Here is a 25,128-nt window from a genome sequence, read left to right on the forward strand (position 1 = left end):
ATAATAATAATAATAATAATAGAGACACGGTTTCGCCATGTTGGCCAGGCTGGTCTCGAACTCCTGACCTCAACTGATCCACCCGCCTTGGCCTCCCAAAGTGCTGGGATTACAGGTGTGAGCCACCACATGTGGCCAGGCAGGTGATTTTTCTTGTCTTTCCCTCTTTCCACTTCAGTCCCCCTGGCCATCTTTCCCTTCCTTGAATGTGCCTCCTCCCGCCTGGAGGCCTTTGTAGGTATGAGGTCCTTCAGATGGTGGCTGACATGACACTTCCTCAGGGAAGCGTTCCAGACCCCAAACACCAGGTCTCTGTCTGTGAAACAGGGACAGTGGCACCTGCCTAATCTGCACGCCTTTCCCTTCTCATGAGATATCCTGGGAAGGGGGGCTCAACTCTTTACTCTGTTTTAGGGCAGAGTGCCTTTGAGCTCTGGAGAGAGTGGGTTTGGATGGCCTTAGCTACCCTCGATACGGAGGACTTGGAGTTAACTGGCACCATCCACAAAGCCTTGCATGCACTGGACCTGAACAAGTCGCTTAGCCCTTCGGAGCCTCACCTACCACCTGTCTTTGATGGAGTTGTGATAACAGTGCCTGCCCTGCCTGGATACCTTCTGGGTTCAGTGAGCACATAGGTATAAATAAAGTGCTTTGAGTGGCACCTTGGCATGTAGTTATTCTCTGACCCGTAGCAGCCATGCCAGTCTTCAGGGTCGCAGGCTGCCAGGCTTTCTTCTCTTGCCTTGGAGCCTTTGTTGTTGCCTAGGACTGAGATGCTGTGACCCCTCGGCTCAACTCGCCCTTCTCTAGGAAGCTTTCCCTGGTGTGCCATCTGATGCTGGTGCTTCCTGGAGGGGTACTCGCTGATGCTAGCTGGTGAGCATTCCTGCCAGAGCTGCGGCAGGTACTTTCCCCACCTCTCCACCAGCCTGTGAGGTGGATGCCATCTCCACGAGGGCACGCAGGTCCACAGAGACTGGCTCCTGTCCAAGGCCACGTGACTGGAAAGAGCCAGAACCCGATTCAGGCACCGGCAGTTTAGCCCTGGAGGCCCTCATCCTACCTCCCACGTGGGTAACCACTGTACGTCTTGCCTCCTCTGAAATCTCTGAAATCCTCCTTTGAAATCTTTTTTTTAATTTTAAAATGTTGTATGTATGTATGTATTTACTTATTTATTTGCTGCTGCTGTTATTGTTTTGAGACAGAGTCTTGCTCTGTTGTCGCCCAGGCTGGAGTGCAGTGGGGCGATCTTGGCTCACTGCAACCTCTGCCTCCTCAGCTCAAGCGATTCTCGTGCCTCAGTCTCCCGAGTAGCTGGGACTGCAGACATGCCTCACCATGCCTGGCTAATTTTTGTGTCTTTAGTAGAGATAGGGTTTCGCCATGTTGGCCAGGCTGATCTTGAACTCCTGGCTTCAAGCGAACTGCCTGCCCTGGCCTCCCAAAGTATTGAGATTAGCGTGAGCCACTGTGCCTGGCCAAAATTTCATTATTTATTTATTTATTTGAGATGGAGTCTCACTCTGTCACCCAGGCTGGAGTGCAGTGGCGCGATCTGGGCTCACTGCAACCTCCACCTCCCAGGCCCAAGCGATTCTCCTGCCTCAGCCTCCTGAGTAGCTGGGACTACAGGTGCATGCCACCACAACTGGCTAATTTTTGTATTTTTAGTAGAGATAGGGTTTCACCATCGTGATCAGCCTGATAGGCTGGTCACGAACTCCTGATCTTAAGTGATCCACCTGCCTCAGCCTCCCAAAGTGCTGGGATTAAAGGCGTGAGCTACCGCATCCAGCCATATTATTTCTTTATTTTCATTTGGCTTATCTGTCAACTTGACACTTACTTATTTTTTTAGGCTACTCAGGTGAAGCAATGTGAGTAAGATCACCTCTTGATTGTAACTTGTGTGTTCAGTGTTTGTCATTCATCCCTCCCTGTCTCCAGCCCTCAGTTCAGGGCATGATTTGGAGCAAATGTTCAGTATCTGTTTAACAAGAACAATCATGAGAAATACTTATTCGCTACTCGTGTTTATGAAACACTCGTTATGTGCCAGGCACTGGGCTGAGCAGTCCACACAGGTCACCTCAGTTAATCCTCACGACAACCCGTGAGGTAAGTACTTATACCACCCTCGGTGTACACAGGAGGAAACTGAGGCTCTGGGAGTTTTTCTTTAAAAACAATTTTCTTTTTTTTTTTCCTTGAGACAGTTCTTACCTTGTCACCCAGGCTGGAGTGCAGTGGCGTGATCTTGGCTCACTGCAGCCTCTTGGGCTTCAGGGATCCTCCCACCTCAGCCCCTCGAGTAGTTGGGGAGTGCAGGTGTGCACCACCATGCCCAGCTAATTTTTCGTAGGGATGGGGTCTTGCCGTGTTAATCCAGGCTGGTCTTGTACTCCTGGGCTCAAGCGATCCACTCCCCCTTGGCCTCCCAAAGTGCTGGTATTACAAGCGTGAACCACCACACCCGGCCTTAAATTTTATTTATTTATTTATTTATTTATTTATTTATTTATTTAATTGTTTTGTAGAGATGAGGTCTCACTATGTTTCCCAGGCTGGCCTCGAACTCCTGGACTCAAGTGATCCTCTTGCCTCAGCCTCCACAGTAGCTAGAATTACAGGCGTCTGCCACTGCTCTTGGCTCAGGGAGCGTAAGTCACACAATCAGGCAGCGGTCTGCTCAGTTAAGAGTCCATGCGCTTAGCCATGGTGCCTTCAAATGACTCCACCAGGGCCACCCCAGTACTTCCTGGGCAGACCAGACCATCCAGGGCGGGCAGGTTGTGCTTTCCTGCGTGGTGGGAGAGGACATGGCATGAAGCTTTGTGTAAATCTGTACAGCCTCTGCCATTGTAAATCACTGGGCCACCAGGACAGACTACCCCCATCCCCTACCAAAAACTAGAAGAATGGATGGGTGGAGTCACATCCTTCCTCTGCAGGCATCTGACCACCCACTCCCATTATGGAGCATTTCCTCAGGACCAGGGCGGTGCGGAGCCCTTTGCATAGCTCACTGAATTGGTGCAGCAACCCTGGGGCTGGGGACTACCGTCATCTCCACCAACCCAGCAAAAAGGGGAGGAGGGTACAGCCAAGGCCCAGCTCCAGTATATGGAGCACACTGGGGTGCCATGAAGATAGCTGTCCAGCCTCTAGAGGCTGACAGTCCTGCCCTGACACCCTGGTTTGTTGTCAGACTCTGGCCTCCCCTCTTAGTGCCCGTCTGAAGACTTCAGCCTTCGGTCCTCTTCCATCAGCATGCCGTCTCCCCTGTGCCTCAGTCTCCGTCTCTGGAGTATCTGCTGGTGCCATAGTTTGGTTTTATTGTTCTCTGAGACAGGGTATCACTTTGTTGCCCAGGCTGGAGTGTACTGGTGCAGTCATGGCTCACTGCAGCCTTGACCTTCTGGGCTCAAGCCATCCTCTCACCTCAGGCTCCTGCAACTCCAGTATCTGGACTACATGCCACCATTTCCAGCTAATTTTATTTTATTTATTATTTATTTATTTATTTATTTTTAGATAGAGTCTTACTCTTGTCACCCAGGCTGGAGTGCAATGGCGCCATCTCGGATCACTGTAACCTCTGCCTCTCAGGTTCAAGCCATTCTCCTGCCTCAGCCTCCCAAGTAGCTGGGATTACAGGCACCTACCATCATGCACGGCTGTTGTTTGTATTTTTAGTAGAGACAGGGTTTCACCACGTTGGCCAGGCTGGTCTCGACCTCCTGACCTCAGGTGATGGGCCCTCCGTGGCCTCCCAAGGTGCTGAGATTATAGGCGTGAGCCACCATGCCCAGCCTTCCTGGCTGATTTTACAATTTTTCAGAGACAGGGGTTTTGCCTAGGCTGGTCTCGAACCCCTGGCCTTAAGTGATCCTCCTACCTCAGCCTCCCAAAGTACTGGGATTACAGGCATGAGCCGCTGCACATTGCCACAGTTTGATTTTAAAATCCACTTTAAGGTGCAATTAGTTCTTCCCAGCTCCTCTTTTCCCCATCCTCATAAAGTGTAGTCACTTCCCTTTCTCCCACTTCTCACCTTCCTAGGTTTTGTTTTTCTCTCTCTTACCAAGTTTTGAGTATGTAATACATCCCAGATCGGTTCTGCAGCCTTCTTATAGATGAGGAAATTCAGAGAGATGAAGTGTTTTTGCAGAGAGCCACACAATGAGCTAAGAAATTGGAACCCAGGGCAGTAGAACTCCAGAGCCAGGGATCTTAACCGCCCATTCATGCATTCACTCAGGAATTCCCTCGAGTGCCTGCTGTGAAGGCAACCTGGACGCTGTCTCTGCCTTCCTGGGATTGTGGTGTGTGTGGGAGAGAGACACGAAACAGAAGAATCTTCTAAGTCAGTGGCTGGCTGTGCTGGGTACTCAGAAGGGGGAAGCGGTGTGCTGCAAGAGGCCGGCTGCTTCCTCCTCACAAGGGGAGGCCTACGGTGACATTGCCAGGCCTGAATCTGCCCTGCCATTGGGAGTGTAATTTCCTCACAACTACAAATGCAAATACACACTGAACATGCTACCCCGCTGGAACTGTTGACGGCTTGTTCACTGCAGTTAAAGGAAGATGGAGGAACACATTTGAGCACCCATGTGTGAGATCCAGCTCATGGCAAACCCCGCCCTTCTTTAATGTCTGTGGGAAGTGAAGCCACCATTACTGACCTCGGAGGAATCCTGGGAGTAGTGGGAAGAAAAGTTGCAGATATTTGAAAATCAGGCTGCAGGGGTAGTTGGGGTGAGGAGCATGGACGTCTATGAGCCTGAATCTCAGCGTTGCCCGGTTAGAAGCCCAGTCCTGATGTAATTTTTTTTTTTTTTTTTTGAGACAGGGTCTCACTTTGTCCCCCAGGCTGGAGTGCAGTGGCACAATCTCAGCTCACTACAGCCTCATCCTTCCAGGTTCAAGCAGTCCTCCTGCCTCAGCCTCCCAAGTAGCTGGGACCACAGGTGTGTGTCACCACATCTTTCTAATGTTTGTATTTTTTTTGTAGAGACCAGGTTTCTCACTGTTGCCCAAGGAGGTCTCAAACTCCTGAGCTCATGTGATCCTCCTGCCTTGGCCTTCCAAAGTGCTAGGATTACAGGCGTAAGCCACTGTGCCCAGCCCAATTTTTTTTTTTTTTTTTTTTTTCAAATTTGTGGTCTGGTACAGGTTATTTTACCTCCCCAGGCCTCCGTTTCCTCATCTATTCAAGGGCAATGGTAGATAATCCCCCTCACAAATTCCCCGGGGAGTCAGTAGTCTTGCGCGTGCCAGGCTTAGCTGGTTTACAACAGGTGCTTCATAAGGGGGAGCTGTTGCAACGCCTTGGCAAGTTCTAGGCTGCCTAGCTCCAGAACTAAGTCCCAGTGAGTTCATATCCCTTTGAGCATTTATAGGCTTCTCACAGGTCCCCTGGACTTTCTCAGCCACTCCTCATCTGACCTGAGGAGGTGTGATGTCCTTGCAGGACTCCTCCAGCCCCTCTGAACTTTTCTTTTGTTTGAGACAGCATCTTGCTCTGTTGCCCAGGCTGGAGTGCAGTGGTGTGATCAAGGCTTACTGCAGCCTTCACCTCCTGGGCTCAAGCGAGTCTTCCACCTCAGCCTTCCAAGCAGCTGGAACTACAGGTGTATGTTACCATGCCTGGATAATTTTAAAATTTTTTTGTAGAGATATGATTTCAGGCCTGTCTTGAACTCCTGGGCTCAAGTAATCCTTGAGCCCAAAGTGTTGGGATTACAGATGTGAGCCACCTTGCCAGGCCCTGAGCTCCTTCTGTCTTCCATGAAGGATACACTATTCCTCGCCTTTTGTCTTTTTTTGTGTATGTCGCAGGGTCTCTGTTGCCCAGGCTGGGATGTGGTGGTGCGATCTGGGCTTACTGCAACCTCTGCCTCCCAGATTCAAGTGATTCTCCTGCCTCAACCTCTTGAGTAGTTGGGATTACAGGTGTGCGCAAGCCCGCCCAGCTAATTTTTGTATTGTTGGTAGATGTGGGGTTTCACCATGTTGACCAGGCTGGTCTCGACCTCCTGAAGTATTGGGGTTACAGGCGTGAGCCACTGTGCCTGGCCACTTTTGTCTTTTGCATGTTCTGATCCCCTTGCCTGGAATGCGCTTTCGCTGCCTCCTGGTTATCCCTCATGTTTCAGCTCTAACATCACTTCCCCAGGGAAGCCTTACCTTCCATCTCTTCTGCTGTAGGATAATATGAACCACTGTCATCGTTACTTGTTCAGCATCCGCCCTCCCTGCTAGGCAGCAAGGACAGATATCTTGCCTCTCTTAGGTCCCCAGAACCCAGCACACGGCTTGGAACATGTCAGGTGCTTCAATATTTGTTGAATGAGTCAGTCTCGGCTTGCAGAGGGAGCTGGGACCAGAGTAGAGTGGACACTGAAGCGTGTGTAGCAGTTTGCCAGGCAATAGGGAAAGAGACCTTCTCATGAAGCAAGCAGAGATGAGAGGGAGAAATGAGAATAGCTAAGATTGTTTTGAGCATTTGTTATGTGGCTTACAGATACTTTGCTGAACATTTTATTCACATGATCTTGTTTAAGCCTCTCATTTCCATGAGGGATTCTCAATTTTTATAGACAAGGAAGAGGACACATGAAGAGGGAAGTTACTTTGCCGTATCACCCACTAAGGGATTTTTTTTTTTTTTTGAGATGGAGTCTCACTGTCATCAGACTAGAGTGCTGTGGCGCAATCTCGGCTCACTGCAACCCCCCGCCTCCCGGGTTCAAGTGATTCTCCTGCCTCAGCCTCCTGAGTAGCTGGGACTACAGGCATGTGCAACCACATCCGGCTAATTTTTCTATTTGTAGTGGGTACAGGGTTTCGCCATGTTGGCCACGTTGATCTCGAACTCCTGACCTCAAGTGATTCGCCTGCCTCGGCCTCCCAAAGCCAGTAAGGGATTTGAACCTAGGCAGTCTGACTCTTAAGAGTTCAAAGACTTAAGCTCTGTCCTGAGTAGTTTCACTGGTGTATGGTATAGGGGTCAGAAGAGAGCCTGTCTGGATGCCTAGAGGGCATCCTGCAGTGGGCGTGTGTGTCTGTCATCACAGTGGGAGAGAGAGAGGAGAGGGCATCTGTGGCCAGAATGGGGAGGCCTTGAATGCCAGGATGAAGAGTTTGGGCCTATGGTAATGAGAATAGTAATATGTACCAGTTCTTGACTTTCCAGTCACTTTATTGAGTCATTTAATCTCACAACAGTTCTATGGGATAGGTGTTACTGTTTTCATCCCAGTTTTTCAGGTGGGGAAACTGAGACACAGAAGTTGTAGTCAGTTAGTCAGTTACCCAAGGTGTCGCAGTGAGAAAGTATTGGAGTTGGGCCTCAGATCCTGTGAGTCAGGCCCCAGAGTTCACTGGGGCCATGTGCTCAACCACCATGCCGCCTGCCTGCCGCCAGGGTTGAGCCAGCTGAACCTGGGTGCTGCTTCTGATGTAGGTGGTCTCCTTTGCTCTCTCCCCCAGCACCCGCACAGGCAGCAGCAGCAGTTCTCATCTCTGGATGACAAGCCCCAGTTCCCAGGGGCCTCGGCTGAGTTTATAGACAAGTTGGAATTCATCCAGCCCAATGTTATCTCTGGAATCCCCATCTACCGTGTCATGGACCGGCAAGGCCAGATCATCAACCCCAGCGAGGACCCCCATGTGAGAGGCGACCTTCCCCACTTCCCATGCCCCCCATGCCCAGGCCCCTTGCCTGTCTCCTCTCTGGTCCCAACCGCCCCACGTCTGTCTGTGCCTCCACCCGCAGCTGCCAAAGGAGAAGGTGCTGAAGCTCTACAAGAGCATGACACTGCTTAACACCATGGACCGCATCCTCTATGAGTCTCAGCGGCAGGTGCGTGGGGACAGGCCTGGGGACAGGGGGCTGGAATGACCTGAGGTCCCCTACCTGTGTTTGGGCCAAAGGATGGCTCTCAAGGAGGAGAGATTCTTTTTTGGGGGGGAGTTTCATAGAGTTCTGAGCGTTCTCTCAGGACTCTGGAGGAAAAGTGTGAGAGCAGTCCTGCCCTAGGGCAGAAGGATGGACCTGATCACTAAAAAACACCTACTGTGTGCCTGGCTGGGGGCTTGCCTGTGTGGGGAGAGGGCAGGGAGAAGGCCTGACAGCCCCTCCTCTTGGAAACACACGGTCCTGAGAAACAGGGTGGGTCCCCAGTGCTTCCTGGAGTGCTCCAGGGGACCACCCTAGGCCCATGTGGAATGTGCTATGATCCCCTGATAAATCCTAGTATCAGGGGACAAGGATCCAGTCAAGCCAGAGTCAACAAAGAGGGAAGTTATTGACTCCCAATTACCATACATCCAGAGGGTCCTCTTCTGGGGCACAGCTGGATCCAGGGGGCTCAAAAGCTGTCATTAGACCTTCTCTTGCTCTGTTCTCCTTTGCCTTGGCTTTCTTCCTCTTCAGGTGGTGGTAGGCTCTGGCAGCTCCTGGCTCATGCAGAGTAGGTAGGCAGAGAGAAAGGGTGTAGGGTACAGGCTCTGAAGCAAGTCTGCAAGACTGAAGTCCTAGTTCTGCCCCTTTCTAGCTCTGTGGTCTTGGAAAAGTTGTTTAAAACTTCAGTGCTTCAGTTTTCTGTTTTATTTTATTTATTTTTTAAATTGTATTTATTTATTTTATTTATTTTATTTTATTTTGTTTATTTTTATTTATTTTATTTTATTTTATTTTTTGAGACAGAGTCTAGCTGTGTTGCCCAGGCTGGAGTGCAGTGGCACGAGCTTGGCTCACTGCAACCCCTGCCTCCTGGGTTGAAGCCATTCTCCCGCCTCAGCCTCTTGAGTAGCTGGCACCCACCACCACACCCAGCTAATTTTTGTATTTTTAGTAGAGATGGGGTTTTGCCATGTTGGCCAGGCTGGCCTCAAAACTCCTGACCTCAGGTGATCTGCCTGCCCCAGCCTTCCAAAGTACTGGGATTACAGGCATAAGCCACTGCACCCGGCCTAGTTTATTTTATTTATTTCATTTTATTTTATTAGTTTTTACGGGGTCTTACTCTGTCTCCCAGACTGTTGTGTGGTGGTGCACTTGTAGCTCACTATAGCCGTGACCTCTTGGTCTCAAGCGATCCTCCTGCCTTGGCCTCCCTAACAGCTGAAACTATAGGCATGGACCACCATCCCTGGCTAATGTTTTTAATTTTTTGTAGAGATGGGATCTTGCTTTGTTGCCCAGGCTGGTCTTGAACTCCTGGGCTCAAGTGAGCCTCCCACCTTGCCACTTCCCAAAGTACCATTGCGCCCAGCCAGTGCTTCAGTTTTCTTTTTTTTTTTTTTTGAGGCAGAGTCTCGCTCTGTCGCCCAGACTGGAGTGCAGTGGCTCAATCTCGGCTCACTGCAAGCTCCGCCTCCCGGGTTCACGCCATTCTCCTGCCTCAGCCTCCTGAGTAGCTGGGACTACAGGCGCCCGCCACCTCGCCCGGCTAGTTTTTTGTATTTTAGTAGAGACAGGGTTTCACCATGTTAGCCAGGATGGTCTTGATCTCCTGACCTCGTGATCCGCCCGTCTCGGCCTCCCAAAGTGCTGGGATTACAGGCTTGAGCCACCGCGCCCGGCCAACAGTTTTCTTATCTGCACCTGCCTCATGAGTTTGGCATGAGGGTTGATGGTGGCATATGTAATGGCCTTAGGAACAGCAAAACTGGCATTTAGCTACCACTTAATATTAGCTTCTTCTTATTTATGATGCCCCTATCCATCTTGCAATTATTAGCCTTTCCACTTAGCAGTGGAAAGAGAATCGTCTTTGACAGTTCAGTACAAGGCCCAGAGCTGGCACTCATTGGCCAAGCTTTGGTCATAGACCCTGTCATGAACCAATAACTGTGACTGGCCAAGCCCAGGCTATGTGCCTCCCCAGGAACTGAGGGAGAAGAGGAGTACAGTCCATCTCCCAGGCCACAGAGATGGAGGGCGGGGCTGGGGGTTCCTCTGGGAAAAGTGGGAAGCTTGTTGGGCAGGCAGGCCCTTGGATGTCCGCCACTCTCGTGGGGTCAGGACCTCTCCCAGGCTTGGGAATTTGCATTTGTGTCAAGTGCCCAGGTGACCCTGTTGTGGACACTGCTTGGATTCAGGCAGGCAGCCCACTCCCAGACTTTCTCATTCACAGGAATCCTATGCATGGGTTCGCCGAGTTAGGGTAGTGTCTTCACCCTGCCCAGAAACTTCCCTGGGCATCCAGCGCCCATAGGAGCAAGTCCAGCCCTTCCTGGCCACCCTGCCTGCCTGTTCTCCTGTGGCTTGGTGCTCTCTGCTCCTCTCTCCACAGCCTCAGAGCCAGGCCACACCACCCGTGCACGCATAGGCTCCCTCCTGCCCCACTGTGAGTTGCACACACGGGCTTTGGAGTCCAGTGGGCTTGGGTCCAGTCACAGCTGTGACTTTGGACAGGTGATTTTTCTTGTCTTTGCCTCATTTTCCTCATTGTTTTAAAGAATGAGGCTAACGATAGAACCACCCTAAAGGGCAGGGGTAGAAATTCTGTGAGACACAGCAAGTAGGGTTTGTGCCTATTGGCTGACACAGAGGAAGCTCTCAGTAAGGTCACCACACTCGTCACCATGTGGCCTGCTTCTGTTACGACTATGTTCAGCTGTGAGTTACAGACCTCTTTCCCACTCCAAAAACAAAACAAAACAAAAACAAAACAAAACACACACACACACACACACACACACACAAAACCCCAAACCCTAACAAATAAAAACAAAAGCAGTAGCCTATACAGATGAGTAATTTCTTCTTTTGAATGAAAGAAACCTGGGCCGGGCCCAGTGGCTCATAGTAATCCCAGCATTTTGGGAGGCCAAGGTGGGCGGATCACCTGAGGTCAGGAGTTTGAGATCAGCCTGGCCAACATGGCAAAACCCCATCTCTACTAAAAACACATAAAATAGCCGGGCGTGGTGGTGCATGCCTGTAGTCCCAGCTACTCAGGAGGCTGAGGTGGGAGAATCACTTAAGCCTGGGAGGCAGAGGTTGCAGTGAGCCAAGATCATGCCACTGTATTCTGGCCTGGGCTAAAGAGTGAGCCTTCGTCTCAAAAAAAAAAAAAAAAAAAAAAATCTGGAAACAGGTGGCAGGTCTGGTGGCACCATGAGGTCATTGGATACCCAGTTTTCTTTCATTGCTTAGATCTGCCACTCATAGCATTGGCTTCTACCTTCTCTGAGGTCCTCTCATGAGCCAGAATGGTTGCTGAAGCTCTCTCCGTCACATCTCATTCTAGGCAGGAAGTAGAGGGAAGGTGGAAGGCCAGACATGACACATCCCAGTTATCACACATCCCCACCTTTTAGAGCTTTCTGGGTAGTCCCACCTAGTAACATCTGCATACATTTCATGGGCCACTCCTAGCTGCAGGGGAGACTGAGAAATGTATTAATAATCCTTTAGTCCAGGCAGTTGCTGCCTGCGGGAGATTGAGACCTCTGTTAACAGAGGAGGAGAATAGGATACTGGGAAGGCAATCAGGAGCCTCTGCCAGTAGCCCCAAGTCCTGATGCTCAGGAGGCTGGTCGCAGGCTCCTCCCCACGCTAACCTGGGCAGTCCTGCCAGGCCCTCAGTACTCAGCGCCGCCCACTCACTTGGCACTGGAATGTGCATTAACTTTTAATTGGCTCCCCACTTGGAAGAAAGCACACATTCATCAGTTTCCCCCACAGCAACAGGAAAGCCAGGCCTGGGAACACATGGAGGAGGGCACTGCCAAGCCATGAGGTGCACTGACCCCGGCGTGTCCCTAAGGTGCTGTCCAGGTTGTGTTTGTTGCGCTTTACACATGGCTCTGTGTGATCTCATGTCCATCCGTATGCCAGGGCTGCTCAGAGCCCTGGCCAGACTGCTTGTCAGAGCCCTGCTTGGCTTCTCGCCCTGGATGTCCCACAGCAAACTAATCCTGTCTGAACTTGACCTCGACATCTTCCTCCCAGGCGTGCTCCTTTCCCTCACCTAGTCCGTTTCTCAGTGAAGGGCACCACCATCCAACCGCTCGCCCACACCAGAAACCTCATCTCATCCCCATCTCCTCCCTTCCCCTTGCTATCCCTTTCTCCCCTCTCATTCCCTCTGTAGATATTTCTTTTTCTTTTTTTTTTTTTTCGAGACGGAGTTTTGCTCTTGTTGCCCAGGCTGGAGTGCAGTGGCACAATCTCGGCTCACTGCCTCCCTGGTTCAAGCGAGTCTCCTGTCTCAGCCTCCTGAGTAGCTGGGATTACAGACATGCCCCAGCACACCTGGCTAATTTTGTATTTTTAGTGGAGATGGGGTTTCTCCATGTTGGTCAGGCTGGTCTCAAACTCCCAACCTCAGGTGATCTGCCCGCCTCGGCCTCCCAAAATGCTAGGATTATAGGTATGAGCTACTGCACCAAGCTATAGATACTTCTTTTCTTTTATGTTATTTTTATTTATTTATTTAGAGACAGAATCTCCCTCTTTCGCCCAGGCTGGAGTGCAGTGGCACAATCTCGGCTCACTGCAACCTCCACCTCCCAGGTTCAAGAGATTCTCCTGCCTCAGCCCCCCAAATAGCTGGGATTACAGGCGCCCATCAACACACCCGAGTAATTTTTGTATTTTTAGTAGAGATGGGGTTTCACCATATTGGCCAGGCTAGTCTTGAACTCCTGACCTCAAGTGATCCACCTGCCATGGCCTCCTAAAGTACTAGGATTACAGGCGTGAGCCACCGCGCCTAGCCTGTCTGTAGATACTTCCTTAGGAACTGCTCCGCTGCTCAGCAGCACACTCTGGGACCCAGCCGCATCCTCTCTCTGCTTCACTGTTGCTGGTGAGTTGGTCTTCGTGCTCTGCTTATGGCCTTGTGTTCTCAGCATGGCTGCTGCATGTCCAGGCTTCTTGGCTGTCTGCAAGGCAAGAAGAAGTTGGGAGTGGATGGGGCTGGCACCAGCAGCAGTGGTCTCTTCTATCCAGAAAGCAAAAGCAGACTTCCACCGAAATCTCTGGCTAAAACTCTGTCGCACGGCCACCTCTGGCTACAAGGGAGGCCGGTAACCTGAGCGCATGTCTCCGAGGCTCAGGATAGGGGATTTGGGAGAAGGAAGCTGGGCACTGATGTGGCCAGCTGACAGGGTCTGCTGCCCCCTAGCACAGCCAACTCAGCTTCCTCAGACACATCCATCTGCTCCTCTCCCACCTCCCCCTGCTACCAAGCTGGGCTTCTGTCCCCTCTCTCCTGGCTCGCTGCAGTCAGCCTTGATGGCTCCATCCATTTTCCTCACTGCAGCCTGAGAGCAATTCCAAAACACAGGTCTGACCACATTGCTCCCTTGAGAAGACCTGTTGGCAGGTTACCACTATTCTCAGAGTAAAATCAATGTATCGTTCCCTTTGTTATCTGGGTGCCACCTTCCTCTCCCTCATCTTTCCCCACCCCTACCACTATACATCCCAGCCCTTCGGTCCTCATGGTCTATCATTCCCTCTGCCTGGAACCCTCCACCCAACCCATCTTTGTTCATTGGTCCTTGCTGATGCCCTTCCGTGGTGGAAAAGGTGCTTCCTTTGGGCTCCTATCACAGCAACTCGATCCCTCTGGCAGTTCTAAGCAGTCTGGCAGCATCTCCATAAAGGCAGGAACCCTAGCATGGCCTGGCCCAGGACTGGCCTTCAGGCAGACTGCAAATTCATGGAGGTGTCAGAAGCTGGGTAGGGTTTGGATGGCTCTCTGTCATTGCCCAGCATAACCAAGTGTGGGCCCCCGGTCCCCCCTCCACCCCCAGGGCCGGATCTCCTTCTACATGACCAACTATGGCGAGGAGGGCACGCACGTGGGGAGTGCCGCCGCCCTGGACAACACAGACCTGGTATTTGGCCAGTACCGGGAGGCAGGTACGTCTGTCCGTGGTTTGGCCCTGTGGTCTCCATTGAGGTGTACAATTTAGTCTTTCTGAGTGTTCTTCCAGGAGCAGCACAGTGCCAGGAAGGTCTAAGGAGCTGGAAGAAGAGCTTTCCAAGCAAGAAAGAGACAAGCCAGGGTCAGGACTCTGGAGGGGGTGGTCTTCCCACTCTGAAGGCTGGGAAGTGTAGTGGCTCAGGGTCTGTGCTCTTAACCCTTTGTTACCAGTTGTCAGGTTTCGGGCACATTACTTCCCTTCTCTGAGCCTCAGTTTTCTAATCTCCAGAAGAGGGATTATGATGGTACCTGCATCCAAGGGTCGCTGGGAGGATGCAGTGAGGTCGGCACTCGCTGTGGGTGTGGTCTGTGCTGGAGACCCTGTCTGCCTGGTGCAGGGATCCTCTGGCCCCTCCTCAGGTGCTGTATCCTTCAGGGAGCAGGAGCAGGTGGAAGAACCTTGACAGACCTGAGTGCGGTGCAAGATCAGAGGGGCCCAGCAGGCCCGGATGAATGAAAGGAAGGAAGGGTCAAAGACCAGGAATGAAGAAAATCATTGAACAGGAATGAGTGCCTGGGAGCGAAGGAGTGAGCTCAGGGAACAGTGAGTGGGGTGTTCCAGGGAGCTTGTTGGTGTGGGGCCCTGCAAAGGGACTGCCCTCTGAGTGTCAGCGAGCACTGATAGGGCCAGGAAGGCACATCTTACCCTTTGTCTTAGACGCTGCACACAGCCTGGGGCAGGTTGCTTAACTGCCCTGTGCCTCTGTTTCCTCATTCGTAAGGGGGATGGTAGCCCTTCCCAAGACAGCTGTTGAGGGGAGTCTTGGGGAAGATGGCACAGTGCCCTCAGCACAGAGTGAGCGCTCAGGGGCAGGGGTTGGTGTCATGATTGGGGCCTCACCCTGGGACAGCCCTTCAGCCGGGCCAGACCACGTGGCTGTCCAGAGCCCCTATGGACCAGCATGACTTGCGGCCTGCTCCTGGACTGTCTACTGCTCACAGCTGGACCAGGCCCCTGGCCCCACATGCTCTAGGAGGGCAAACGCCCTGTGATGTTTGTCAGGTTGAGTGTCATCCATGTGGAAAATGAGATTTCCAGATGCCAGGAGCAAGCTGGGGCCCCGCCAGCTCTGCTGAGCACTGCACCTGTTTTTGCTGAAGGGGTCTTTTTTGTGAGGGCACCAGGCAGGACCGAGCAAGCCTCATGGGAATCATGGGAGCCGCTGAGCTCTCCACACGGGAGAGAGTGACTGTCCAGCACTGAGGGTCAGCAGAGGTGTCTGGGCAGCTGCAAATGGGACTCGTGCAGAGGCAGCATGGTGCGGGCTAAGGAGTTGAGTCAGACCCACTCTAGGCCTCACTTGGCAGGCCACTTGCCTTGGTGATGGTGTCTGTTATCTGTGAAGTGAGAAGAGTGGTCTTCATCATGATAGGTAGCACTCCCCTGGGCTCTTGACACCAGAGTGCTGTTCTTTTTTTCTTCTCCTTTATTTTTATTTATTTTTTTTTGAGATGGAGTCTCACTCTGTCGCCCAGGCTCAAGTGCAGTGGCATGATCTCGGCTCACTGCAAGCTCTGCCTCCTGGGTTCACGCCATTCTCCTGCCTCAGCCTCCCGAGTAGCTGGGACTACAGGCGCCTGCCACCACACCCGGCTAACTTTTTTGTATTTTTAGTAGAGATGGGGTTTCACTGTGTTAGCCAGGATGGTCTCAATCTCCTGACCTTGTGATCCGCCCTGCTTGGCCTCCCAAAGTGCTGGGATTACAGGCGTGAGCCACCACGCCCGGCGGGTTTTGTTTTTTTTTTTGAGGTGGAGTCTCACTCTGTCGCCCAGGCTGGAGTGCGATGGCGCAGTCTTGGCTCACTGCAGCCTCTTGTCTCCCAGGTTCAGGTGATTCTTCTGCCTCAGCCCCCCGAGTAGCTGGAATTACAGGCATGCACCACCATGCCTGGCTAATTTTTGTATTTTCAGTAGAGACGAGGTTTTACCACGTTGGTCAGGCTGGTTTCAAACTCCTAACCTCGAGTGATTCATTTGCCTTGGCCTTCCAAAGTGCTGGGGATTACAGGCGTTAGCCACCACGCCCAGCCAGCCAAGGTGCTGTTATAAGTGCTCTTTAGCCTCAGAGATTGTCATTTCCTCTCACCACACTCCAGAGCAAGGGCACACTGGGTGAAGTTAGGGCAGGCCCCGATGGTGTTGCCTCATTGAGGCACCTCCCCCATCCATGTGAGGCAGGAGAGGCAGGCATTACCGTCAACTCTAAAAGCCAGGTAAGAACCTGAGTCAACAGAGGGGAGGTCATGGGCTCAGGCCATGTTCTCCTAAGGAGTGGAGCCGAGTCCTTGCATGGCTGTCTGACCCAGACATAGCTCTCGCTGTTTCCCACCCTTGGCTGTCCTCCCAGGGCTATATGTGGAGTGTCAGCGGTGGCACTGGCAGGGAGTGGCACCCAGTGAAAAGGAGTGTTAAGAGGAAGCAGGTGCCAGGTGCGGTGGCTCACGCCTGTAATCCCAGCACTTTGGGATGCTGAGGTGGGAGGATTGCTTGAGCCCAGGAGTTTGATACCAGCCTGGGCAACATGGTGAGACCCCCATCGCTGAAAAATTAAAAAATTAGCCAGGCGTGGTGGGACTACACCTGCAGTGATCTATGTTTCCACCACCAAACTCCAGTTTGGGTGACAGAGTGAGATCCTGTCTCTGAGACCAACAAGAAAAGAGGTGTCAGGTGTCAAGCAAGAGCAGCAGTTCCCACTGGACCTGGAGTTTCCTGGTGCAAATCAGCCTATGAGTCTGTATTTTCTTTTTCTTCGAGACGGGGTCTCACTCTGTCATCCAGGTTGAAGTGCAATGGCGTGATCTCGGCTCATGCAACCTCTGCCTCTTAGGATCAAGTGATCCTCCCACCTCAGCCTCCTGAATAGCTGGGACCACAGGTGCACACCACCACACCTGGCTAATTGTTTTTTTTTTATTTATTTTTGGTAGAGATGGGGTTTCGCCGTGTTGCCCAGGCTGGTCTCAAACTCCTGAGCTCAAGCGATCCACCTGCCTCACCCTTCCAAAGTGCTGGGATTACAGGCATGAGCCACTGCACCTGGCAAGTTTGTACTTTTAGTACCTTCCCCGCCCCTACCCAGTCCTTCTCATGTGGGTGGACCCAGTACCACATTCTGAGAAAAGCCTGATTCCAAGATCCTGTATCAGTGCCTTGGACCTTCTTTGGCCCTCTACAAGGCCTTTCTTTCCCTCTTTAACCAGAGCAACTCGTTTCCATCTGTTACATATGCACCACAGCCACATGTTATGTAGATTTGTGTTATGTCCATTCAAAAGCATGTGTCAGAAAATACCAATAAACCTGTATGAAAGTTGAATGTTGAAGTAATGCTAATCACCCTCAACTCTAACTAAAATATTAACAAATGAGCCAGGCGCCCTGGCCCATGTCTGTAATTGCAGCATTTTGGGAGGCTGAGGCGGGTGGATCACCTGAGGTTGGGAGTTTGAGACCAGCCTGACCAACATGGAGAAACCCCGTCTCTACTGAAAATACAAAAATTAGCTGGATATGGTGGCGCATGCCTGTAATCCCAGCTACTCAGGAGGCTGTGGCAGGAGAATCGCTTGAACCCGGGAGGCAGAGGTTGCAGTGAGCCAATGCACCATTGTATTCCGGGCAACAAGAACAAAACTCAAAAAAAGAAAGAAAGAAAAAAAAAAAGCCAGGTGTAGTGGTGCACACCTGGAATCCCAGCTATTTGGGAGGCTGAGGCACAAGAATTGCTTGAACTAGAAGGCGGAGGTTGCAGTGAGCTCAGGTTGCACCACTGCACTCCAGCCTGGGTGGCTGAGCCAGACTCTGTCTCAAAAAAAAAAAAAAAGTAACTGCTGTGTGTAATGTGATCACCATTAAATTTGTATCTAAAGCCTGGGTTCTGCAGTAAAGAAAGGGTTTGGAAAGCACTGTACTAGAGAGCTCCCTCTGAATAATGTTCCTGGTCTGAGTGCTTGCAGCATTGATCCACAGTGCTGCCCCTCAGGTGTGGATGTGAAGATTGTCCCATTATCCAGGTGGGGCAAAGAGCTTGTCCGAGGGCAATCACAAACCCCCTCTGTCTTCTAACTCAGGAGGAAGGGCCGCCTTCACCTGGAGCGGTTCCCTTTGATGGGGAGGTGGGTGTTCACCAGAGGTTTTGTTTGAAGAAAGGGTTTTACTGCCATACGTGGGTTAGAGTACTTCTTCTGTAGTCCAGAAGTTGTAAATTAGTGGTCTATGCTTTTATTTGGTTCATAATGATGATGTTTTTCTTTTTCTTTTTTTCGAGACAGGGTCTTGCTTTGTAGCCCAGATTGGAGTGCAGTGGCACAATCTCAGCTGCCTGTAGCCTTGAACTTCTGGACTGAAGCAGTCCTCTGTCTCAGCCTCCCAAGTAGCTGGAACCACAGGTGCACATCACCATGCCTGGCTAATGTTTTGATTTTTTTTTTTTTTTTTTTTTGTAGAAGCAAGGCCTCACTATGTTGCCCAGGCTGGTCTCCAACCCCTGGGCTCAAGTGATCCTTCAACGTCAGTCTCCCAAAGTGCTGGGATTACAGGCATGAGCCACCATGCCTGGCCATAGTGATGATTTATGGTTAGAATATTTCTTAAAGGTAATTGAATTAGTTGAAAGCACTTAAAGACCAGACAGTGTCTCACTAAGAGGAAGAAAGAAAAAGGCTGGATTTGTGCTTTCTTTTGAAAAATCAGATTGGCCTTGCTGGGCAGTCAGTCAGTCTGAACATTAGTCTCCCTCTTAAAAACAAGCCTGAGCTTTCCTGTCTGTCTACCGGCATGCTGCGGGTCACCCACAGGGCCGATCTGACCCCCTGCACTGCCCACTCAGCTAACCATTGCCTCCTCCCCTCCTAGGTGTGCTGATGTATCGCGACTACCCCCTGGAACTATTCATGGCCCAGTGTTATGGCAACATCAGTGACTTGGGCAAGGGGCGCCAGATGCCTGTCCACTATGGCTGCAAGGAACGCCACTTCGTCACTATCTCCTCTCCACTGGCCACACAGATCCCTCAGGGTGAGGATGCATGCCCTGGACCTTGCACACATGCAGACCAGTGTCACACCCCTGTCCAGGCCTCAGCTCTTTTGCCTCCCTTCTGGGTGGAATTCTGGGTTGGTGACACCACCAGAGCCCTGGTCTGTGCTCCAGACTTCTTCTTCTTTTTTTCTTTTTGGAGATGGAGTCTTGCTCTGTTGCCCAGGCTAGAGTGCAGTGGTGCGATTGCAGCTCACTGCAGCCGCCTTCTCCCGGGTTCAAGCAATTATTCTGCTTCAGCCTCCCAAGTAGCTGAGACTATAGGTGTGCACCACCACGCCCAGCTAAGTTTTGTATTTTTAATAGAGACAGGGTTTCACCGTATTGGCTGGGCTGGTCTCAAACACCTGCCTCAGCTAGTGCTAGGATTACATGCATGATTCACTGTGCCCAGCCCCTTTTTTTTTTTTTTTTTTGTCTGAGACAGGGTTTCACTCTCATCAGCCAGGTTGGAGTGCAATGGTGTGATCTCGGCTCACTGTAACCTCCACCTCCCAGGCTCAAGTGATTCTCCTGCCTTAACCTCCTGAGTAGCTGGGATTATGGGCATATGCCACTGCACCTGGCTAATTTTTTGTATTTTTTGTAGAGATAAGGTTTCACCGTGTTGGCCAGGCTGGTCTTGAACCTGAGCTCAAGTGACCTGCCTGCCTTGGCCTGTCAAAGTGCTGGGATTACAGATGTGAGCCACTGCACCCGGCCTGTGTTCCAGACTTGGAATGCACCTCTTGTCTGGGACCCTTCAGAAGAGGGCTCTGTTGCTATCCCCACCCCATTCAGGGGCCTGAAGCCTGTGCAACCACACTCTGGATTTCCCAACCACATGCCCACTGCATTTGTCTGCTCACAAACACAGCCAACATGTGCACCAGGTTCCACTGTGCCAGTGCTTCACATTCATCGTCTAATAGGACCCTCAATGTGGCCATGGGGACAGAGGTTATTATTTGCTCTTGTTCCTGTTTTCAAGAGCAGGAGGCCCATGTTTTGTGTGTGTGAGAGAGAGCAAGCGAGTGGGAAAAAAAAAAGTGCAGGAAGCCTGGCCAACATGGCAAAGCCCTGTCCCTACTAAACATACACAAACTAGCTTGGTGTGGTGACGCACACCTGTGATCCTAGCTACTTGGGAGGCTGAAGCAGGAGGATTGCTTGAACCTGGGAGGCAGAGGTTGCAGTGAGCTGAGATTGTGCCGTTGCACTCTAGCCAAAGTGAGATCCTGTCTCAAAAAAAAAAAAAAAGAGGAAATTGAAGTCAAAGAGGGAAGTCACTCGCTAACGGTCATATGGCACAGAGGGAGAGGAGCAGGGACTCAAGTCATGGACTGTGTACCTCCAGAGCCTGGGTTCTTGGCCCTGACCTTTGTCTGCCTCAGTCCTTAGAGTCAAGCAAGCTTCCCCAAAGCTTGCTGTAGGTGCCCTGGATCCCCTTCCCTTATAAGAGGCTTGTTTGGGAAGCAAACCCACCGGGTGCCAGGCCTGCACCCTCATAGCGTGGAGAACAAGGAATCGGAGCCCCTTCCTGCCCTCTGGGGCCTGTAGCCTGATCTAGGGTTGGTCTGGGCTCTGGCTTCTTTGCCCTAGGGCAGCTGAGATGCATGAGTTTGTGTCTCTCCAGGCCTCAGCACTGTGCCCGGCACAGTAGAAGGCTCCACACCCCTTAGCTCATAGTGTTCTTCTGTTGGGAAGCAAGAAGCCGTTTGAGCCTCTTAGGTGGGACGTGGGCAGGGAAGCTTTCTCAGACGAGGGGCATTTAGGGGCATTTGAACTAAAGGTAATAGGGTTTCCATAAGGCTGGGACCTGCCCCTAACCTTCCCTCTGGGTCCCTGCTAAGTCACTTCAAATGTAAGAAGTTCCTGCTGTGTGCCAGTGCCACTCCAAGTACAGGGAACAAAAGCAATGCAAACGCCTTCCTGGTGCTGCCATCGTGGTGGGGGAGATGGACAGTAACAAAGATGGAGAGGGAATGCCTGGAGTATATGAGGGTGGGGGTCCTGTAGGGACCAGCCAAGCCAGTGGGGTGTGGTACACTGTGGGAGTAGCTGGGGACCGTCACTACAGTGACACTGAAGTATGGACCAGAGGAAGTGAGGGAGGGAGCTGTGTGGTGTCATGAGGCAGGTGTGAGCCTGGTGTGTTTGAGGAGCAGGGAGGAGCCCAGAGGGGCAGGTGTGGAGTGAGCGGGTATGGGGTGAGCAGGTGTGGGGTGGTTGGAGATAAAGTCCAGAGGTGGTGGGAGGGCTGCAGATGGTGTAGGTTGGGTGGGGCCTCAAGGCCTTTGCCTTTTGCAGGGATGTTGACTTTTTTTTTTTTTTTTTTTTTTTTTTTGAGACGGAGTCTGGCTCTGACGCCCAGGCTGGAGTGCAGTGGCTGGATCTCAGCTCACTGCAAGCTCCGCTTCCCGGGTTTACGCCATTCTCCTGCCTCAGCCTCTGGAGTAGCTGGGACTACAGGCGCCCGCCACCTCGCCCGGCTAGTTTTTTTTTTTTTTTTTGTATTTTTTAGTAGAGACGGGGTTTCACCGTGTTAGTCAGGATGGTCTTGATCTCCTGACCTCGTGATCCGTCCGTCACGGCCTCCCAAAGTGCTGGGATTACAGGCTTGAGCCACCGCGCCCGGCCAGGGATGTTGACTTCTACTTATACTGGGACAGGAGCCATGGGTGGGGAGGAGTCTGCTCCTCCTTGGCCTGGCTCACCTCTTCATAGAATCCGCAGGCCTCCCTGTGGGTAACAGATTGGGCAGTGTGTGAAGGGCTAGTAAGGAGGCTGCTCGGTAACTTGGGCTTGACCAGGGTGATGCTGAGGAGGAGGTCAGAGGGGTCAGGTTCTGAAGGTGGAGCAGATGTGGGGAATGGTGGGAAGTTTGGCTTGGAGATGATGCTGGAGTCTTCAGCCTGAGCAGTTGGAAGGGTGGAGCTGCTCTCAGCTGAGCGGGAGGAGACCTGGATGGGCAGATGCTGGGGGCATCAGGAGCTCAGGTGTTTTCTTTCCCCTTGAAGCCTGGTTACCGCTGGCCTGAGCCTCAGAGCCCTGGGTTGTGTGAGTGTGAATGAGTGTGAGTGAGTGCGTGTAAGTCTTCGCCCCTGCTCACCACCCTCTCATCCCCTGCAGCGGTGGGGGCAGCCTACGCAGCCAAGCGGGCCAATGCCAACAGGGTCGTCATCTGTTACTTCGGTGAGGGGGCGGCCAGCGAGGGGGATGCCCACGCCGGCTTCAACTTCGCGGCCACACTTGAGTGCCCCATCATCTTCTTCTGCCGGAACAATGGCTACGCCATCTCCACGCCCACCTCCGAGCAGTATCGCGGCGATGGCATCGGTATGGGCTCTACTGGCTGCTCCCCACCCCGCCGGGATCGTCTCCTTCCCTCCCCTATCCCTCCACCCCTGCCGTCCTTCCTGGTGCTTCCTGTGTCCTGTCGTGTCTGGCACTTGGTCAGCCACAGGAGTCGAGGTCCTGAGCACTCAGCCTTGCTCTCTCTGTCCTCTCCCTGCTCGTCCCCTTGGCCTCGTGCATGTTCCTCATCTCAGCCCTAGCCTGACCCGCCTTCTCTGTGTCCCCACAGCGGCACGAGGCCCCGGGTATGGCATCATGTCAATCCGCGTGGATGGTAATGATGTGTTTGCTGTGTACAATGCCACAAAGGAGGCCCGACGGCGGGCTGTGGCAGAGAACCAGCCCTTCCTCATTGAGGCCATGACCTACAGGTACCCGCCGCTCCCCCATCAGCACCCCCACAGCACTGACAGCCACTGTAGCATCTTCCTCATATCGATCACTGTCTCCAAAACATGGCCTTATCACCTGATGTTACATTTCCACCTTGCCTTTATTCCGTTTCCACTCCTCCTTCCCTAGTCCACCCCCAACCTCCCTCCTGACCCCCACTCCAGGGAGCCCCACACTGACCTGGGGCCCTTTGCCCCTATGCAGGATCGGGCACCACAGCACCAGTGACGACAGTTCGGCGTACCGCTCGGTGGACGAGGTCAATTACTGGGACAAGCAGGACCACCCCATCTCCCGGCTGCGGCACTACCTACTAAGCCAAGGCTGGTGGGATGAGGAGCAGGAGAAGGCCTGGAGGAAGCAGTCCCGCAAGAAGGTGAGGGCACCCCACCCAGGAGGGTGTGCTGGGGGCTGCTGTGGCCTGCAGAGCTCGGGAGGGATTTGCGGGACACCAAACTGGGAGGCTCAGGGATAACCCCAGTGATGTCTCAGATGTGGCCTGTGGAGCTAGGCTGTTGGGGCCACGTGTGTCCTAGCTCTGTGTCCTTGGCACGTTGCCCTCCACTTCCTTGTCTTTGAAGGGGGATGCTGGTGGTGCCCATTTCAGAAACTGGTTTGAGGCTGGGCATGGTAGCTCACGCCTGTAATCCCAGCACTTTGGGAGGCCGAGGTGGCAGATCACTTGAGGTCAGGAGCTCGAGAACAGCCTGGCCAACATGGTCAAACCCTGTCTCTACTAAAAATACAAAAATTAGGGCTGGGCGCAGTGGCTCATGCATGTAATCTCAGCACTTTGGGAGGCCAAGGCGGACAGATCACCTGAGGCCAGGAGTTTTGAGACCAGCCTGGCCAAGATGGTGAAACCTTGTCTCTAATAAAAATACAAAAATGAGCCGGGCATGGTGGCGGGTGCCTGTAATCCCAGCTACTCGGGAGGCCGAGGCAGGAGAATTGCTTGAACCTGGGAGGCAGAGGTTGCAGTTAGCTGAGATCGTACCATTGCACTCCAACCTGGGCAACAACAGTGAGACTCCATCTCAAAAAAAAAAAAAAAAAATTAGCCAGGCGTGGTGATGCGCGCCTGTAGTCCCAGCTACTTGGGAAGGTGAAGCAGGAGAATCGCTTGAACCCGGGAGGCGGAACTTGCAGAGATCCGAGATGGCGCCACTGCATTCCAGCCTGGGCAACAGAGAAACTATCTCTTGAAAAAAAAAAAAAGAAGAAGCTGGTTTGAGGAGTAGGTGGTGAACCGTGTGCAGTGTACGTGCCCTGCCCAGAGTCAGTGTGCCACCCTCCCTGGCTGGTCATTAGGAGCCAGGAGCCTTGCAACCCAGTGGTCAGGGCAGCACCCAGCATAGGGCAGCACTGTGCGTCCTGTCCCTGCCCTTCTCTGTGCCTCAGTTTCTTCATAGCTCAGCTGCCTACCTCTTAGGGCTGCTGAAAGCCTTAAATGAATCCACACACTTGCATAGCGCCTGATCCCTGCTGGGATTTGGGGTGTTTCGTTACACCTCTGCTAGGATGATAATTTCCATTGTCCAGGTGGGAACACAAAGGCTTGGAGTGGTTAACTCCTTGCCGAGGCCCCGCAGGAGGAGGCAGGGCCCTGCATGGGAGGCCAGCTGCCTGCCCACTGCCCCATGTCCCCACAGGTGATGGAGGCCTTTGAGCAGGCCGAGCGGAAGCCCAAACCCAACCCCAACCTGCTCTTCTCAGACGTGTATCAGGAGATGCCCGCCCAGCTCCGCAAGCAGCAGGAGTCCCTGGCCCGCCACCTGCAGACCTACGGGGAGCACTACCCACTGGAGCACTTTGATAAGTGAGGCCTGCTCAGCCCACCCCCACCCGCCTTCAGCTACCCCGAGAGGTAGCCCCACTCTAAGGGGAGCAGGGGGACCTGGCAGCACACTACCCTCTTCCCCAGTCAGCTCCCTCTAAAACACTCGGCGGCCAGGGTGGCTGCCGCTCTTCACCCCTGCTCCTCCAGTCTGTTACATTGTCGGGGGACAGTATCTGCAGCAGTTGCTGGGGTTCCGTCAGCCCCCTTTTCACTTGTTGTTACGGTGCCTTCTCCCAGGGGCTGGGTGAGGGGGTGTACAGGACTAGAAGCCCCTCTGGGCATAGGGTGGACATGGCAGGTCAGCCTGTGGAACTTGCGCAGGTGCGAGTGGCCAGCAGAGGTCACGAATAAACTGCATCTCTGCGCCTGGCTCTCTACCACCTCTGGTCTCTGTTTCCTGGAGTTTGGGGGTGATGTGAGGCCACCCCCAGCTTCTCCACCTTAGATAAATAAGGTCAAAGCCCTTGAGATACCTACTTCCCCCGGAAGCTTTCGCACGCTGGAAGGTTAGCTCCAGCAGACAGGATGGGTGTGGGGTGGTCCTCCAGAGATGGTCTC

The 25,128-nt window shown here is 52.6% G+C and overlaps 1 protein-coding gene across 3 annotated transcripts in view; it reads left to right on the top strand.

Annotated features, from left to right (window-relative positions):
* The window catches only part of BCKDHA (branched chain keto acid dehydrogenase E1 subunit alpha), a 31,491-nt gene extending 6,541 nt beyond the window's left edge, over nucleotides 1-24,950 (top strand). Inside the window, exons 2-9 of one of the 3 annotated variants that reach the window (XM_017882700.1) lie at nucleotides 7,501-7,680; nucleotides 7,787-7,873; nucleotides 13,786-13,894; nucleotides 18,819-18,980; nucleotides 22,113-22,319; nucleotides 22,567-22,708; nucleotides 22,935-23,106; nucleotides 24,383-24,950. In XM_017882700.1, coding sequence (XP_017738189.1) covers nucleotides 7,501-7,680; nucleotides 7,787-7,873; nucleotides 13,786-13,894; nucleotides 18,819-18,980; nucleotides 22,113-22,319; nucleotides 22,567-22,708; nucleotides 22,935-23,106; nucleotides 24,383-24,553 — 1,230 coding nt within the window. In that variant the 3' untranslated portion in view covers nucleotides 24,554-24,950. The remainder of the gene's footprint in view (nucleotides 1-7,500; nucleotides 7,681-7,786; nucleotides 7,874-13,785; nucleotides 13,895-18,818; nucleotides 18,981-22,112; nucleotides 22,320-22,566; nucleotides 22,709-22,934; nucleotides 23,107-24,382) is intronic. The other 2 variants (XM_017882701.1, XM_017882702.1) reach the window with 2 other exon arrangements.
* The last annotated feature ends 178 nt before the right edge of the window (nucleotides 24,951-25,128 follow it).

The sequence above is a fragment of the Rhinopithecus bieti genome, unplaced genomic scaffold, assembly GCF_001698545.2.
Source record: "Rhinopithecus bieti isolate Rb0 unplaced genomic scaffold, ASM169854v2 scaffold_13621, whole genome shotgun sequence".
Taxonomy (NCBI): domain Eukaryota; kingdom Metazoa; phylum Chordata; class Mammalia; order Primates; family Cercopithecidae; genus Rhinopithecus; species Rhinopithecus bieti.